The sequence below is a fragment of the Lemur catta genome, chromosome 5 (genome assembly GCF_020740605.2).
Source record: "Lemur catta isolate mLemCat1 chromosome 5, mLemCat1.pri, whole genome shotgun sequence".
NCBI lineage: Eukaryota > Metazoa > Chordata > Mammalia > Primates > Lemuridae > Lemur > Lemur catta.
In genome coordinates, this window is record NC_059132.1 from 71544820 (window position 1) to 71564343 (window position 19524).

The 19524-nt window shown below is 36.8% G+C and overlaps 1 protein-coding gene across 1 annotated transcript in view; it reads right to left on the minus strand.

The window, feature by feature from the left end:
* PRMT9 (protein arginine methyltransferase 9) overlaps positions 1 to 18388 on the minus strand; it is a 30433-nt gene extending 12045 nt beyond the window's left edge. Inside the window, exons 1-8 of the mRNA XM_045552094.1 lie at positions 17994 to 18388; positions 15488 to 15636; positions 9493 to 9729; positions 8811 to 8978; positions 6414 to 6516; positions 5385 to 5491; positions 2636 to 2828; positions 940 to 1123 (exon numbers count right to left, since the gene is read on the minus strand). Coding sequence (XP_045408050.1) covers positions 940 to 1123; positions 2636 to 2828; positions 5385 to 5491; positions 6414 to 6516; positions 8811 to 8978; positions 9493 to 9729; positions 15488 to 15636; positions 17994 to 18182 — 1330 coding nt within the window. The 5' untranslated portion in view covers positions 18183 to 18388. The remainder of the gene's footprint in view (positions 1 to 939; positions 1124 to 2635; positions 2829 to 5384; positions 5492 to 6413; positions 6517 to 8810; positions 8979 to 9492; positions 9730 to 15487; positions 15637 to 17993) is intronic.
* Between the last annotated feature and the right edge of the window lie 1136 nt (positions 18389 to 19524).

Below are 19524 nucleotides of genomic sequence, written 5' to 3' on the forward strand. Positions count from 1 at the left end.
GTACAGGTATAAAAGAATTAGAATAAACACAAATTTAAAAATGCCATTTACTAAGTACCAATCACTGTGGCAGCCATTTTATACCCATTGTCTCTAGTAATCCCTTTAACAGTACTCTGCACAATAGATAGTATCATCCTGTTTTTATATACGACACAACAAAAGCTCAGAAATAACCGGCAAGGATGGCCACGAGGGAGTCAGTAAGTAACAGAGCCAAGATCTGAATCCAAATCTACCTGACTGACTCCAAAAATACCTTACTCGCCACACCACCATACTGATTCCATGACTTTATGACCTTGCCAAATTAGATTCTTGATTAAGAGACTAAACAGAAACAGAAATATATTACCTTTCAGTTCAAAAAGGGTACAGTTTTTCTGTTTAATTCAACTGCTTTGAACTTACTGAAATCTATTCAAACTGCTGTAAAAAAAAAAAAAATTCCTATACAAAAAAAATCTTTAATACAGAACTTCCCTAGGGAAGTTCATGGATTCATGAGCTCCCTAAAACTGCAAAATTTTGTGCTTATGTGAGTGTGTGCATTTTTACCACCTGGGGCTCCACAGATGCCATCAGGTTCCCTAAGAGGTAACAGTTCCAACACTAAAAGCAATGCTTTTCAGTACTTTCCATAAAATGATGAACCAGCATTTCTTTCATCTACTGATAACTAGAAAAATCAGAGCTGAAGAAATTATTTAATGATAGGTATTTCTGAATACTATGCAGCAGACTTATGTTTTAGTCTCTCTTCTTAACTACACGTTATTTAAAACTACTTTTGAAAAAGAAAAATAAAATTCTGAAAGATTTAACCAACCTCCCTTGACCAAAAACTTCATATGCAAAGTAATTTTTTTTTTTTGCCACTGACTCAAATGCTTAGAGGACTAAACTTATGAGTTTAAAAAAAAATTTGACAAGACCTACCTGCAAGGTCCTGTACAGGGTAGACAGCCTGTTCCCAACATGTTTCCTCACTAGGACTTGTGGATAAACTGTGTTCATCATCAAGCTGGAGCACAAACCAAACCACAATAGCATCTAGTGTGCCCTCTGTAATAACAGGGATGCTAAATTTATCAGGTTTTTTAGTTGCAAGACTTTTTAATTCCTGAGAAAAATATGAAAGGAATGAGACGATTTTATACATTTAATATACATGCCTCAAGATCATACTATTTTCCATCTCTGAAGTTCTTAGTCCTGCCCAGCTCCCTTAGGGAATCAGTATCTTGGCACACCTATACCATCTAGGTACACTGGATGGGAAGCTCTAATCTATTATATTGGAATACCATGTAATTATTATTTTTAAAAATGAGGCAGATAACATATTACTGATGTGGAAAGAAGTCCATGATATATTGTAAAATGAGAAAGACAAGTGGCAAAGCAATAGGGATTGTTTTGTTTAAAAAGTGTGTGTGTGTGTGTGTGTGTTTGTAGAAGAACAGAAAAGCAAGTCTGAAAAGATGCACTTCAAGCCAGTGACCTAGGGAAAGAAGGGGCGAGATTTTTAAAAGTAAGAAAAATACAAAGACTTTGTCTTTTCTATCCTTCTGTATTGCTTGTAAGTGTTAAACAGGCAGACATTACCTTAAAATTAAAACCTTTGTAAGGCTTTTGTATGGCAAAAACAATTAAAATAAAAAGGCCTAAAGTAGTAAAAGGATAGCTTTGGGGTAATTAGCAGCTACAACTATGTTTTAAACTATTGAAATGTTATATCAGATAAGGAATGCTCTTAAAAGCTCAGAAAGACAGCTCAGTCTCAGTAAGCAATGCCTGATTGTTAAATTAGTTCCAGACCACCTCAAGAACAACCTAGTGAAAATTAACAGAGGAAAGTTTCTATTAAATTATAAAAATCTTAGGATAACATGAGCCTCACAAAGTCTTATCCCCAGACAAGTTTCATTTATAACACTTATGGACTTCAACATTTAACCTTACATAAAGACCTTCAGAGAAGGATTCCATGTAACATTTCCCGATTTCTTTGGGCACTTTCTTTATACGGCATATCCTCCCACCACCTACCAACACACATATTTACACAAGGGTGGTCAACTTCTCCCACCTTCCCTAGGGGCTGTCTTGGTTTTAAAACTGACTTATGTCTTGGAACCCTTCCGTCCAGGGCAAACCGTGAAGGCTGGTTACCCTAAGACCACATACAACCTAGAGATTTGGATTATTGTTCATTTCATTAATTTGAAATGGCAGCAGGATATAGAGAAAAGTCAGAAAGACCTGGGTTAGAACGCCTGTCGCTGCATTTACATGCTGAATAATTTGGAGGAAATTACTTAATGTGAGCAACAATTTCCTCATCTGTATAGCACAAGGATAATTATAATTCTATTGCAGCAAGTCATAAGAGCTCCCTAAGAACGTGTGTAAAAGCACCTAGCACAGTATACATTCCCAACAAATCTTAGGGTTTTTTTTTAATATTAAAAGTGAATAATTTCAAGAGGAAATTCTAATTACCCTTAAATCATTTTCTTTATATACAGTAAGTAATCTCATGCAGACTCATAAAATAAGACTGTTCTATGTATTATTTTAAACAATACATGAAATTTTATGCTTGAAAATAGTAATTGAGCTTTTTTTTCACCTGAAGATTGTTGAAATCTACTGTCATAATTTCAAAGCACTCTGTCAAAGCCAAATATCCTCCAGGAACTCGACTCATCTTTTCAGTTGTATAAGGTTCAATTGCTTCTTCGGTATCTACAGAAGAATAAGCTGGACTCTGAAATTTCACATTTGTTGGCAAATGGATACCAGCAATATCCTTGATACCCACTCTGGTGAGGAAGGATATAAAAGGAGGAGAGAAAGAAAATGGGTTTTTTTAGAATCAAGTAACACAACTAATATTGAATCCAGAAAAAATACATATAAAAATGAAATAAAACCTCATGGGCAAAGGTGGCTTAAACTACATATACACATACACAACCACTAACTGTAAAAGAATTTCTGCTCATTAAAAAACTCCCTATAAGGAAGTATTAATAAAAAGGCAAGCCACTGGGTGGGAGAAGATACATTTAATTCAACCAAGGAATCACATCCAAAATATATTTTAAAATTCTTGCAAATGTATAAAAGACAAACAAAAATGGGCAAAAGACAGACACTTCACAAAAGAGCATATCCAAATGGCCAATAAGCATATGAAATGTTGCTCAGCTTCAGTAGTCACCAGGGAAATGGAGTTAAAATCACAAGGCACACTACACATCCAACAAAATGAGAAAAATGAAACAGTCAACACCAAGTGTTGGTGAGGATACAATCTCATACACTATTAGTAGGAGTCTAAAATTGTAATAGTAAGACCACTTTGGAAGACTACTTTGTAGTATTAATATTAACTCAAGATGAACATCCCTATTGCAGATTCCCTCAATGTAGGAACCTCACAGTGTTTGGTATTTCCACTTCTGGGAATACAGCCAACAAAAATTCATGCGTATTATCACCAAAAAAATGTTCAAGAATGTTTATAGCTGCACTATTTCCAATAGCAAAAAAAACTGATATAACCTAAATGTCTATCGATAGTAAATTAGACAAATGTATTGTGGTATATTCATACTATGGAATATTATTCAGTAATGAGAATGAACAAAATATATGCAACATGGATGTGTTGGACAAAAGAAGCTAGCCACCAAAAAACAAACCACACTGTATGATTCTATTTGTATGAAATTCAAAACGGACAACACTGAACTATAGTGTTAGAATTCAGGATAGTGGCTAATCTTGGGGGAGTGGGGTACTGGTAACTAGAGGGGGTTTCTTCCTGGGGACTTCCTAAGGTAGTAGTAATGCTCTGGTCCTTAATCCAAGCACTGCTTACACAGGTGTATCAACTTCATAAAAATTCATCAAATCATACATTTATGGTTTATGCACTTGCTATAAAAATGTTTGAAGTCAGGCCAGGCACGGTGGCTCACGCCTGTAATCCTAGCACTCTGGGAGGCCGAGGCCGGTGGATCGCTCGAGGTCAGGAGTTCGAGACCAGCCTGAGCGAGACCCCGTCTCTACTAAAAATAGAAAGAAATTATGTGGCCAACTAAAAATATATATAGAAAAAATTAGCCGGGCATGGTGGCACATGCCTGTAGTCCCAGCTACTCGGGAGGCTGAGGCAGTAGGATCGCTTGAGCCCAGGAGTGTGAGGTTGCTGTGAGCTAGGCTGACGCCACGGCACTCACTCTAGCCCGGGCAACAAAGTGAGACTCTGTCTCAAAAAAAAAAAAAAAAAGTTTGAAGTCAATAAAAATTTACACTGGAAAAAACACTTCATAAACATTTTAGTAACACCATTTTGTAAAACGAAAATACTCAACCTCATCTCACCTTACCTCAGTGGTTATTTATTTTTTAGCCTATTTCCCTTTATAACGTTTCAGAAGTTCAAACTGTCTATTTCTAGATAATAACTCTTAACTGAAAGTCACAAGTTACAGAAACAAAAAATATATGACAAATAAGTTCCTTTTATTATAAAACACATGAATGTAAACATTGTCAAAACTTCAAACAATATAGTAAAAAGTGAAAGTCTACCTTCACAATACTCCTTGCCCTCATTTCTTCACTGTTAAGTTTGATGTATCTTTCTATACCTTTTTATGTGTTTAATAATATGTGTACATATTTTGCTCAAACATATATAGATACTATATATATTTTCTTCTGCTCTTAAATTGCTAATTTTGAAAATAATTTCAAATTCACATAGTTTCCAGGACAGTATAAAAAACCCTCACAACCTTTAACCAGATTCACCAAATTTTTTAGAATTTTATCATATTTGCTTTATCATTCTATCTCTAGATATATTCTTTCTTCTGTACCATTTGAGAGTAGGTTGCATTCATGCCTGTTTATCCCTCAAAAGACACTTCAGTGTATCTTTATTACAAATTAGAATAGTCTCTTAATCACAGTATAGTTATCAAATTCGGTATTATCTAATCTACAGAAAAGGGATATGGAAGAAAGAAATTAAAACTAAAACTTATTTTCACATTGGAATTTTTTATTCCAACTTCACCTAAAATCAGTTGGAACTTACTTAATCTTTTTCTACATGAATCTAACACACAACTAAAGGATAGTAAGTTGTGCCAAAATTAATTTTCTATTAACAAAATGAAAGTTATCTTTAATTCTGAAGTTCCTTTTTAAAAAATTAAAAATAGAAAAAAGACTAAACTTTATGATTTTAAAGGTCACAAAACTATAAATCTTCACCAAAATAAATATTCACTAAATAACCTTTGAAGTATTCTCCTTAAAATTATTATTTTTAAATATTTACTATTTAAATAGTCGCTTACCTGTGATGTCTTCTTATCTCTGCACATTCTACTGCCATGCCAAATATAACAGCACTTGCTGGTATAACTTTCCCATACTTTTCACAACTACCATTTTCACCTTTGGTCTAAAAAATATATAATATTATTTTATATAAAACATAATATATTGTTTATGTAATATGAACATTACATGTATGTAAAAATGTGTATGACAAGCTATGAAAATTAATTTTAAAAACTTAAAAATAAGGTGGTTGAGGATTTTTTTCTTTAAAAAGTATTTTCATTGCTATGTATGCATGTACATATATATATATTTTTTTTACAATACAAATACGAAGGAAAGAAGAAAGAAGGAAGAGGGAAGTGAGCTATAAAAGTCTACACAGAACAAAACACGTTGGGGTATGACTTTGAGAAACCAATATCCTACTTAAATAAATTACTCTTCTTTTCAACTTTTAGCTATTTCAAATCTAATTCATTTTCTGTAAATAGTGAATTTTTATTACATGTTAAAATCCTTTCATTCATAATACATATTATATAAACTAAATCTATGATTTATGGGCTACAGTAGAGAATTTCTTTTTTTTTTTTTTCTTGATGGCTAAATGAGAGAAAAAAATACAGTAGAGAATTTCAATGCAAAATATAATTTGGCAATTATAAGACTTGGTCTTGGGTTCAACAGGCACCATAAAACCATACCAAGCCAGTAATCACTCCACTCCCTCCCTTTTGATAATTTGCCAAAATTCCAAGCAGTGAGGGCTGTGAGACTGAAAGTACTTCCCTTTTTCAACTCTACTCTAGAGAATTCCATAGTCAGTCCCTCCACAAAGTAACCTCAATTCCTATGAATTCCTTCCTGGAGTATCTTTTTCCTGAATACCTTATTTGGGCACACAAATATACACTGCACTATGTTATTAAATGTTTTTTGCATGGATTTCTTTCCAACCACACAGCATCTACACATTGACAATGGGAAATATATTTCATATTGCTTAGCAAATCAAATTTAAGTATTTTTATGCTGCTTACCTTTGGCTTCAAAAGTAAATGCTCCCATGCATGAATCAAACTCTCCACAATTCCTTCTCCAAATAAACCTGCATCGACAGTTTCTGTTACAACTAGGGACACTCTACAGAATGATTTTTTAAAGATATATGTAAGTAAAATATCATGCTATTACATAAAGATGTCAAGAAGAAAGAAGAATATATTATAGAAACAGTTCATATGTAAAATATTCTAATACATTTCATTTTTAATATCTGCCCCTGAATCTTGAGGAACTTGACCCCAACGTTCCTCAGGCTCCTCTTGTTCTCTACTGGCTTCTTTCCCTTGATTTGGGGGGGTGGGAGGTGGGGGAGACAACCTTCACTTGCTCTGTTGCCTCCTCAGGCTATTCTTTCATTGCCTAAATCCACAAGAGAGGTTCATGTCCATTACCTTTATCAGTCCCCTTTCTTAATGCTGAGTAACTGGATTTCTATTATCTAATACTCTATAAATATATTCTCTATCATCAAGGACTCCCTACTTATCAAAATGAATCCTCTTTCTCAGTTGTCATTTTGCTTGGTCTACAAATAAAATTTAATGCAGGTGAGAGCCCTCCCTCTCAAAATCCCATCTGTCCCTTCTATGATGCTACATCATTCATGTTTGCCTCCTAAACCTTGACTGTGCCTCTCTCGTCACTTCTCTTGCTTTACCCACTACCTGTGAGTTTTCACAAAATCCTAGCCCAGAGCTCTGCTGTTCTGTCCATTTTTTCTTTCTAGAAAATTTTACTCAAAGATACACCAGAAAATTTCTCCCTTCTCTGAACTCCTTTAGCACTTATTGCCAATATCATTCGGGTAGTTAGAAGGAAAGTTTCATAAACATTCTTTATCTTCCTATCTAGACTATACATGCCTTGAGGGCAAGAACTTTGATATCTCCCACAGTGCCTAACCCCAATATTACATATACAGAAAATATTCAATATTTATGACTGCATATATTTAGAATGTAGAGGGTGTTTCAAATCATCTAGTATAATATCTTGAAGTCTAGGGATTTGCTTAAGGTCAAAATGAGTACAGTATGAATTGGAATCCATATCTCCTAATTCAAAGCCAGCAGATCTTTCTACAATATTACCTGAGAGAAAAATGCAGATTACATTAAGGTAACTTTGATTTATGCTATGGACTAAACTGTATCTGCCCCCTGTCCCCCCAAACTCTTGTTGAAGCCCCAATACCCAAAGGGACTATATCTGGAGATAGATACTTTTAGAAGGTAAACAGGGTCAAGGAGATCATCAGGGTGGGGCCCTAATCTAATAGGACTGGTGTCCTTATAAAAGAGAACGAGACACTGGAGATCATTCTCCCTCCACATACACAGAGGCAAAGGCCATGGGAAGACACAACAAGGCAGCCATTTGCAAGCCAGAAAGAGAACCCTCACAGGAAACCAAATTTGCTGGTACCTTGATCATGGACATCCAGCCTCCAGAACTGTGAGAATATAAATGTCCATTGTTTAAGCCATAGTCTGTGGTATTCTGTTATGGCAGTCCAAGTGGACCAATGCAATTCAGGAAAGTGTTTTTTTTCCTATAAAATGGGTATATTTGCCTTAACAATCTAATAGGACTTCCTTCATGAGAACAAATGTAGAGACCACTAAAAAGTATCAGCATTGGCAAACATAAATATCATTACATAGAAGAAGACTTTTTAAAGTCACAGTTCAAATAACAATAAGAGTACAAAAAGTTCTCTTTCAATATAAACTGAATTTAAGATGAGAAGATCAACCCAAGAGAGGTAGTAAAGCTAATGCTATATAAAGAAAACTTTCTCTAAAATGATAGTGGTGGACCAGATGATTTTTAAATCCCTTCTAGCTCTAAAATTCTATCACCGTCGTGATATGAACCACAGTGAGATGACAAACTAAAAAGCCAAAACTTAAACGATTATATTCAAATAATTTATAGGGCTCAGTCCAAAATACATGGACAGCTGACACTTCCAAAGCTTTCATTTTAAACAACGATATTAACACAAAAGGTGATAAGTCCATTAAGTCTAATCTGTTCACATCTTGTTTTTATGTAGCTATTGACCACAGGATGTATTATCCATTTTTACAAACTAGAACAATGAAATTAACATAGGTAAAGTAACTTGCTAAAGGTCAAGTTTACTTATTATATCCCTTGCCACAAATTTTTCAAGATATTTAAATATTTTAATAAAGAATTTGACACTGTTATAAATATCTGTCTTCTATTAAACTTTCCTATATCCAAATCTTTACAAGATAAGAGTTTTAGCATTTTTGTTTGGACTAGGAACTAGAAATGTACTTTGATTTTTAAAAACTAAAATAGTGAATTATAAACACTAAAATGAGTATATATTATAATACCTCTCAGGAATGTGTTTTGGAATTTCTATGTCAAGTGACTTCATATGTAAGAGTTTGATCCCTCCTTCCATCTGATTTGCTGCCACTACATCACAGGCGAGTTCATACATGGTCTTGGATAATTCACAGGCATACACAGAATGTGCTCCAGCTTTTTTAGCAAACATGCTACAAGAGAAAAAAGTGTTCCATCAAGAAAAAATAATCCACTGTTTTTTATTTGAATGGAATTATGATGTTTAAACACAGGGTTTTTCCTTTTATTACCTAACACAACCACTACTCATTCCACATTAAAAAATTAACCAATATTCTTGTATAGAAACAAACCATAAAATTTATCATGACATCCACTCTACTAAGAAGACACTACTGGCATGAAGAATACTAATGGGCTTCAACTTGGACAACTAGGTTCCACCAGGATGTCAGTACAAAAAAATAAAATTCATTATTCAAGATTTCAATAATAATCCCAAATTTTTCTCAGCAGTTATGTCCAGTTTTTGATAAAATAAAAGTTATAGTGAAAAATACAATAATAGTTGCATGAATAACCCTAACAAGATTATAAGAAATGTTTTTAAATTCCAATGTTAAATTATTCATATCTGGAAAAATATTTAGCTTACATTAGTACACATGTATATATAATTATAATCAAAGCACAATTACAACAAACCTTAGTATTCCAGTTCCTGTTCCAATGTCCAAAACACTTTTGGACCCCAAACAAATCGCCTTTTGGATTGCTGCATTATAAATCATATTCCTCTTGGTGTCATTGAGCATGATAAAGTGCCAGCGTTCCACCAACCAGTTTGCAACACGATAAAAATTCTCCTTTGCATCATTGAAATCAGGATTTAGTTTCACTGCTTTATGAAAATACCCAGCTGCTTCATCTCTAAAGCCCATTCTAGAGTAAAAAATGACAAAGACAAAATATATTCCACTATATGATATCACAGTGCCTTTGTTTATGACACTCACCTGGCCTGGGAATCCCTTAGGAGCACCGTAAATCCTACCCAACCCAAGTGCTACCACCTTTGGGAAGCCTTCTGTGAGGACTGCATTCCTGATGTTTTCTTTCTTTTCTGAACCTCTACTATATTTATGCATTCCAGGACACTAACAAGTACCTATCTATAAATTTTTATTGTATTAAAGTATAATAGGAGAGCTCTAGTCATCTTCCATTTAACCAGCTCACTAGAACACCAGTTCCTTCTGAAACCATTCCCTCTGTAAAACATACCAACACCTATGGCCAGCAGGGGCCTCTCTGGTGTGCCCGCATACCTTTTCTCTCACCAACTGAGCTGGATGGTCATCAAGAGTCAGTTGCTGCCAGACCAGTTTATGACAATTGTGCTTATTATAATTATGTATTTTAAAAATTACAGAAAATAAATAAATATGACTGCAAAATGAGAATCATTGTGTCCAAGGACACTAAACTAAATGCTCTGGAAAAAAATCAAAGGCAAGTCACACAAAAAACCTGATACTAAATTATATATGAGCAAATAAAAAATAAAAGACAGGGAAAAACTATCAAACTACCTAGAACAGTGCTTCTCAAACTATCTGTAGTGAAGAACCTCTCCTTCCTTTTGTAAGTATCTAATCTTTTGTAGGCCAACACAGTTGTACTACACATGGTTAGTATGCAGCTCATATACATCAGATTTCAGCAGCACCCAAACTAGCCTACACTCTCTTCAACATGAAAGTTCCCTAACCATATGCTTGGATTTACAGCAATGTCAAATTCCTATATACATCTGTAAACACTTATTCTCACTATGTGTACTTATCTGTCATTAACCAGTACTTTGTGGATCAGTACCAACATGGGGATCACACACTGAGCACAACTGAGCTAGTAGAACCCTTCTCACTCATACTTCTTCACAAGCACCTTTAAGTATTCTGTCAATGTTAAATAAACTTAATTATACTATTCAATACTATTCATTCTGGGTATGGTTAAAGTAAAAAAGACATTCTGGTACTCCAAACAGGGACTACACTCTAACAAAAGGCAATGGACCTAAAGTCAAATGATAGGCACTCCTGTTTTATGTTAAAATTAAAATGTTTAAGGTTAGTATATGTTATTTTTAAATTATCTTGAAGGGAGAGCTATCTTGTTCTTATTTTGCAACTGTCATTGCACACAGTATAGTACCATACGCATAGTATGTAATCATATTTATTGAGAGACTAATTTAGCAATGGATGTACAAAAATGTTTCAAATATCAATGATCAATCTGTTAAATCAACACCAAACCTGCCCCTAATAATTCCTGGGTTTGTGCTTCCCTTAGGTTTGATATTTAATACATCATCAGTTTTCTTAAACTGTAATGCTAACATAAAAATATATAATCCACTCAAAGTGTTTCTCATATTGAAAGACTTAACATGTATCAATAACATCAGTGAACTGTAATAATGCCTTTTCTCTTTTGACTAGGAAAAACATTATCTCCTTGATTAGCAATTTAAATATATTTTGTTTAAATATAATACTACTGAAATAAACAAAAGGTTATAAAGTTGAGACAGTCCAGACATATTTTATTTTACAAATAAATGTCAGGAGAGGAAGCTATTGTTTACTTTGGAAATCTTTTTCTCCTGAACAGTGATTCCTTTGGTGGAGCTTGAATGATACAGTGTTTTTGATGAGAAAAGTAGCATGGAACAAAAAAGCTAAGAGCAAAAGCCACATTCATACTAATGCAAATTCTGAATTGCTAATGTTTGAATTAGAAATTTTGCTTAGGCCTGGCACAGTGGCTCACAGCTGTAATCCTGGCACTTGGAAGGCACAGGCAGGAGGATCCCTTGAGGCCATGAGTTCCAGAGCAGCCTGAGCAAGACTGAGACCCCAACTCTACAAAAAATAGAAAAACTAGACGGCCACAGTGGCACATGCCTGTAGTCCCAGCTACCTGGGAGACTGAGGCAGGAGAATCGCTTGAGCCCAGGAGTTTGAGGTTGCAGTGAGCTACAATGATGTCACTATTATATTCTAGCCCAGGCCACAGAACAAGACCATATTGCCAAAAAGAAAAAGAAAAAAAAGAAAAGAAATTGTGCTTAGTTATATCTTCCCAAAACAAACTAGTATTTTTTTGTCTGTGATTGGTAACTGCTCAGACTACCATCCTACAAGAAGAGGTCACCAAAAGTTACAATCTGCCAAAAATATGTAGAGCTCCAATTTTCTGTTAAATTGAATCTATCCTGAAACATAAATCTTAGAATGTTACGATCACTATATGGGTACAATCGAGGAATATAATTGAATCTTATAGAGTAACTCCCCTTACACAAACTTAAGAAAAGAAAACTTTGAAATTAAAATGTAGATTTTTAACTAATTTGAGGAGTTATTTAAAAAATCTTTTTAAACAAATTTCATTTAAATGGAAAGAGGTTGGTAATTCATAGAGATGGATCTGTTATCTCATCAGGTTAGCTGTATGAAAACAAGTAAGCCTCTGCTCACTATCTGCCTTATTTTCCTAATTATCATCATATTTTATAACTAAAAATTATTAAATATTTGCTTCTTAAAGGAGTATTCATTATCACTCCCAAGGCCACGTTAATTAAGACTGTTAAACTCCATAGGAGTTACATTAACGAGACTGGTAAAGTATTTCTTATTTAGAAAAATTCATTGAATAAAACTTAATAGAGGCCGGACATGGTGGCTCACGCCTGTAATCCTCTGGGAGGCTGAGGCAGGTGGATCGCTTGAGCTCAGGAGTTCAAGACCAGCTTGAAAGCATGAGCGAGACCCTGTCTCTACCAAAAATAGAAAAAATTAGCTGGGCGGGGTGGTGTACACCTGTGGTCCCAGCTACTCAGGAGGCTGAGGCAGGAGGATTGCCTAGGAGTTTGAGGTTGCTGTGAGCTAGGCTGACACCCTGGTACTCTAGCAGGGAAGAGAGTGAGATTCTGTCTCAAAAAAAAACAAAAACAAAAAAAAAAAACCTAACCAAATGAAGAAAAGAATAATACTAGAGAACACTTACTGGAACATATAAAATTATCTTTCTACATAGAATAGAGATCATAATGGTGTTTCCTAAAAAAGAACTCTCCCATTATTTTGCACAAAGCAGTGAGACCAGATTTATTAAAACAAATCCAAAAGAAAAATCTTGGGTTTTTACCAGTTTTTCTAACTTTATAGTTTCTGTGGAGAGTACGAAAAATCCCAATAAAAAAAGAGATTGTTCTATAGAAAAGAAGTCATATTTCATTTACAAAAACACTTATATACACATAAAGAATACTATAATGAGTCAATCTCACATTTTCAACTTACTGGCATTTTCAACTAAAAAGCATCCTAACTTGACAGCTACAATTTTTTTTAAAATAAGCAATTGTTAACAAAAAATTCTATATATCAAATCTCAAAATGTTTTCTCACTGAGGAGACATGCTATTTGATACTATAATAAATATTCATACATCTTACAGTGTATCACCACATAAAAAGTTTATATTAATTATCACATGGAGGGGTGATATTTGTTAGGTTAATGATCCATGTTCTTCTTAAGAAAAAAGTTATTTATAAAACACTTTTATCCATACTGGAAAAAATGTATAATAAACAATGAGCCTATTGCACAATTAATTTAATTTCTCAAAGCCAGTACAGATTACATATACTCCCTCCTCAAAGCCCAAGCCCAGCATAGTCCACTGAGTCAAGGAATAGACCCATGGGCACCAGATACAAAACCATCAGGTTGATTTTCAACAGCTAATGGGATCAAGATACATTTAAGAGAAATTCTGTGGTCACTTAGGAACTCTGTAGTTCATTATTAACAACACTAAGTTTATATTAGCTTGATGTGATTTGAGGGAAGGAGGAGACAGTTAGTGGGAAATGCATGAAAATAACTAAAAGAACATATAAAATGAGATTCATTAACTAAATTCCTAGGAATGTGAGCAACTATGACATTTCAACTTGGCAGAAACATGCTCTTTCCCTACTACTCTGAAACCTTCGAATTCAGAAACAATGTTAACCTTTCATTTTAATTTCTTTACTTTCTCAGAATTCTTTATGTACATGTGTCTGTGTGCAGAAAAAGTTAACATAGCAGGCCTGCCTGCTGTTCTTTGAAAGGCCTGCTTATAAGACTGACCCTTGGCTGGTATTTGGGAACCTGGATTTTGGGAGGGTTCCCACTACCCTGATAAGAGTAGCTCACTTTGCCTAAATTATTTATACAAATCATGTGGTTTATGCTAAATACCTGCTTTTCTTCTAGGTGTCTCTAATTTTGGTATGTACCAGGCAGAGGGTACCTAAGTGTACAGCTCCTAATAAAAACCCTGGGCACTGAGCCTCTAATGAGCTCCCCTGGCTGGCAACATTTCACGTGTGTTGCCGTAACTGGTTGCTGGGGGAATGAAGTGCGTCCTGTGTGACGCGCCCGAGAGAGGACCTTTGAAGCTTGCACCTGGTTTCCTCATACTTTGCCCCATGCACCTTTTCCCTTTGTTAATTTTGCTTTGTATCCATGCACAGTAATAAATCAGAGCCAAGACTATGACTATATGCTGCGTCCTGTGAGCCCTCCTAGTAAATCAGCAAATCTGGGAGTGGTCTTGGAGATCCCTAACATAGCCAGTTACTGCCAAACTCACCCTCTGTGAAAACAGTATCTGGTCCTTTAATATTTTTCCACCAGGTGGCACAAGGGTAAGCTTTGTCAGTAAAAAGTGATGGAAAGGCTGGGCACAGTGGCTCACACCTGAAATCCCAGAACTTTGGGAGGCCAAGGCAGTAGGATCTCTTGAGGCCAGGAATTCAAGATCAGCCTGACCAACATAGTGAGACCCCATCTCTACAAAACAATTTTTAAAAAGCCAGGCATGGTGGTATATGTCTGTATTCCTAGATACTCAGGAGGCTGAGGTGGGAAGATCGTTTAGGCCCAAGAGGGGGTTACAATGAGCTATGATCGCACCATTGTTCTCCAGCCTGGGTGACAGAGCAAGACCTTGTCTCTGAAAAGGAGGAAAGGGTTTTGTTTCCTGATTCCAGTGGCCTCAAGGCTTCTCCAGCACCAGACTCCTGAAGTGCACAGACAGCAGCATCCAATGGTCAGCAGCCTCCCCCAGAACCCCAAACGCTACTGGGTAGTTTTACAATGGAGTACTTTTGGTGGGCTACTTCCTTGTGAGGCTTTCTCTAGCACCCCAAAAGGCAAAATTACAGCATGTTCCAAAAAACAGATTTACAACAGGTTCCCTGGCAAGGCACCACAGTGATTTCTCTGCCATCCTGTGAACCACAGATGTTCTCTCCAACAAGGTCTGGATCTCAGCCCAGTGAGGAGAACTCTTCCTTGGATACTCTATCTCATCCCTAGGAGCAGTGACTATTATGTAGTATATTATATAACATTAAAACTGCCAAGATACTATATATTACATCTGCTATTTCTACATTCTTTTCTGTTCTCCTTACGTCCTAGCCAATCCCTCCTTATGCCTATCCCACTGGAGTTAATAATTCTCTATATTAAACTTTCCCTGTTCAAATTAGTGTGTGATTGATCCCTGATCCACAATGATAAAAAATAACTCTTAACAAGTAAAACTGAAATTACTACAAACCTGAAGAGGTGCTCCCCCATACTATTGCAAATCACTTCATCATCAGGCAACAGTTCCAAGGCCTGCTCATAGCAACCAAGTAAGTCTTGTATTCGATTGAGAGCATCAAGCTCTTCAGCCCATCTGAAGAGTGTATACTGAAAAGTTTCCTTTACAAACAAGAAGAAAATAACGAATTAGTCAATAACATAAAAGAATGAAAAAATAGATAACACTAGTTGAAGATTCCAGAGAATGGAAATTAACTATTATTGGATGATCACCTTAAATTTCATTTAGCTTTAGTAGACACTATTTGCTGAATAAACAAATGCACAAATGAATGAATTTTACCACCTACATGACAATAGTATGCAGAATTAGATAGTTTGACCACTCTCTAAACTCACTCTATTCTTAGCTGCCACATCATACTCTACTGATTCTCCTACCTCCTTTCTGTGGGCTTCTATGTTTTAAGAGTTTGTCCTTAGCCCTATTCTCTTTTCTCATCCATTTCCAATGAATTAATTATAACCCATGTGTTAATGGAGGCTACATCTACATCCTCACCAAGACCCTCTCTTCTGAACCTCAGACCCATAGATACAGCCTCCTATTAGTCATCTCAACCAGGCACTGGATCCTCACCCCTTTCAAATATAGGTCAACTTAAATACTTCCTAAACAATCAGTGTGCAAAGAAATGGAGCTAAAACTCAATAATGAACAACTTACATCTTGTTCTTATCCTCACAGAGGCCATATAGAGAGATATATAACATACGATTTTAAAAAATTCTAAACGTTCTAAATTGAACCCATCACATTCCTCTCACAAAGGATATAAAATTAAGGTACCATTCAACCTCAAACCCCAAAGTCACCTTTTAATGGTACCTTAACTTCACATACAATGTTTCAAACCTAGCCAATGTTCTCTCAATATCTTTAAATCTGTCACTTCTTCTCCATTCCCATTGTTACAACCTAAACTGGCCCTGTAACCACTTTTTGGACTACAGCAATGGCCTTCTCACTGTCCTCTTACTCCAGTCCCATCTCCCTCCAGCCATTCTCCGTACTGCAACACTGTGGAAAGAGGAAAGGCTTTAGTCATTCCAGCTTTATCATGAAAACATTTTAAATCATCTTCACATATTTTACACAGAAGAGTTGAAACCTGAAACTTGAATCTTAATGGAGTTTACCAGACAGACAAGGATAAGCAAGGAGATCTAGGATGGGGGAAAAAACACAGATTATATAAAAGGGATCAGAGCATATACAGATTAAGTTGCTTGGTGTGGCTGGAGCTTGGGTATGGGGAATAGAGTAGCAGGAAATGAGACTTTTACAAAGGGCCCATGCGAAGAAATAGACTTCGTTCTACAGGAAACAAAACTTACTGAACCCTACTGAATGCCAGACACTGCACTACAAATTTTAGACGTACTTTTAATACATACTAAATATCTTTAAAAGAGGTAGTAACCCTTTTTACAGAAGAGGAAATTACAAAGCAAAGAACTGAGCAAAGAGCACTTGGGTTGATCCATTTTTCTATTGCTGCCTACCTAGAGCAGCAAAGTGTTATCTGAATGTATTATCATCTCTTCGTGAAGGAGGCCAGCTAGTCCTGAAACTTACAATAAATTTATGTGAACTACAAACGTCTAGATGCTACTGACATCTAGTGGGTAGAGGTCAGGGACGCTGCTAAACACCATACAAGGCACAGGACAGCCCCCCACAACAAAGAATTATCCCATCCAAAATGCCAACAGTGCTGCGGTTAAGAAACCCTCAGTTAAATAAACCAAAATAGCTTATGGCTGAAAACTGAAAGCAAAATTAAGGTAAATCATTTTTTGAATTTAGATTCTAAAATTACTTGAAAAAACATTCATTTCAACAGAATAATTTTGCAAATAATCCAATAATTAAAACTTACAGAATGCATCATCAAATACCATGACCTTAGGCTAATTGCAAATTTCATTCAACTACAGAGACCCACAATATTCCTTTTACACACAGTAGGTACAAATACAAAGGCCCTCAGGGAAGAACACGATTAAATTAGATATAGAGTAGGAGACGATCACCTGAGACTTCATTTGCAATTCAAGGGCCTTTAGAATTTTAAGTGAGATGAAAGTTTTGAAATAGAGAAGTGACGTCATTTGACTTTATTAGAAAAAGCTGGCTCTGTTGAGATAAACTGCAGGTGAGACCGCAGCTGAGGGCCTATTACGACAGTCGGCAGATGACTGAGACTTGAACCAGGATAGTAAAAAAGGTGGTGGTGAGAAGTGAGAAGATTCTACACATTGGAAAGGTGGAGCCGACAGGATATTCTGCTGGGCTGGACGTGGGTGTAAATAAAGGAATCAAGGGAGAACAGTAAATATTAACAGCAACCACCAGCCACGCGCCCTAACGCCACCCCTCCCCGCTCCATTTTCTTCTTTTTTTTACAAGAATGTTGGATCTGCCTGCAAGTGAGGGAAAAAAGGGCCCTCACCTTCACGTTGTCTTTCAGCTCCGGCGCCAGGCTGAGCACAAGGAGGTAATGGGCATAGGCGGTGCCGAAGTCCTGGGCGCCCAGACAGTGCTCTGCGCTCTGCAAGGACTGCGACACCAACTCGTCCCGGCCGGCGGCCCCGGCGCCACCGCCGGTTTCCTGGCGGGGCCTGGCCTGCGAACTCGACATGATAGTCACCGCTTGTACGGCCAAAGGGAAGGCGCTTTTGTAAACGGAACGAGAAAACTGTCTCGAGACTACACGTCCACGGGACTGGCAACTGCTTAACAGCCAGCACGAGCAAGCTAGCACTCCACGGCGGCAAAGCGCGCCCACCTTGGCCCAGCGGAAGCTCCGCCCTCTCTCGGCAGGGCGGGCGGCGCAGGCCGCGGCGCACACCCAGCGACCGCAGACACTGGGGCGGTGCACACGGTGAAACGTCAGCGCGCCCGCGACGGGCCCGTAATCGCCGGCTCACTTGGAGGAGGGGCAGCGCGGGTTGGCTACTGCGCATGCGCCTAGGAGAGCGCCTACGATAGTTGCCTGTGACAGGTGCACGCTCTCACCATTTCTTCTTCCCGAGCTGACACTACAGCTTTCTCTCACTCTTCTGTCTTCCCTCGTCCTCCCGGAATGTGTGGTTTAGACTACGAGACCGTGCTGGGCAGACCCAGGCAGCGCTAAGCTGCACTCGCCCGTGAGGGACAGGCAGGTATTTGTAGTGATGCTTAAGGCTTTTTGGATCGCGATGCGCCAAATCTCAAAATTTCAAGACTGGAAAAAATCCAGAGATAACAAAAGCACCTTAGATGTGGTAGAGGAAATGCTTTCACAAGCAGTGTTTTAAATCATTCTCACAAAACCCTGTGAGGTGGAGCTTTGGATCACACTCAGTGATAGAAAAGGTGACATCCTGAGAAGTGACTTGCTCAAGGTCACACAGCCAGTTAGTAGCATAGGCGTAGCTCAAATGCAAGTTCCCTTACCACCTACCTGTTCAGTTGTTTTAAGACGAGCTTTGGATTTATTTCAGTATTTGGTGTTTTACCGCTACTTAGGGCTTATATTAATACATAGAAAAAGTTTTTCTGCATTAAAGTGTGGCCCTTATAGATCAAAACTTTAAAAGAGAGGAGGGCAATGGAATTACAGCTGAAAGAAATTATTTTTGTCCCCATTTTCAAATACATTAATGATGACTAACTCAGTTGAAAAGGAACAAAAAAGTAGAGCATTTTGCTATCAAACTAATAAACTTTGGGAACTCTTCCAGTTCTCAAAAAAAATCCACTATTTGCATGCCTTTTTGCTTTCTCCTTTGGTCCAATTATGAACCACCCTTCCTTCTGAGAACCTACCTTTGTAAATCCTAATCAGTTCTATAGGTTCCAGTTCACTGGATTATGACCTGTTCCCCTAATCAGAAAGTTTCTCAAAGGCGGGAGCTATTCTTAACCATTTTTGTAAACTTTGCACCTAGCAGAGTATGGCACAAAGTAAGGACTTTGATGTTTTTTAAATTTAATGAAAA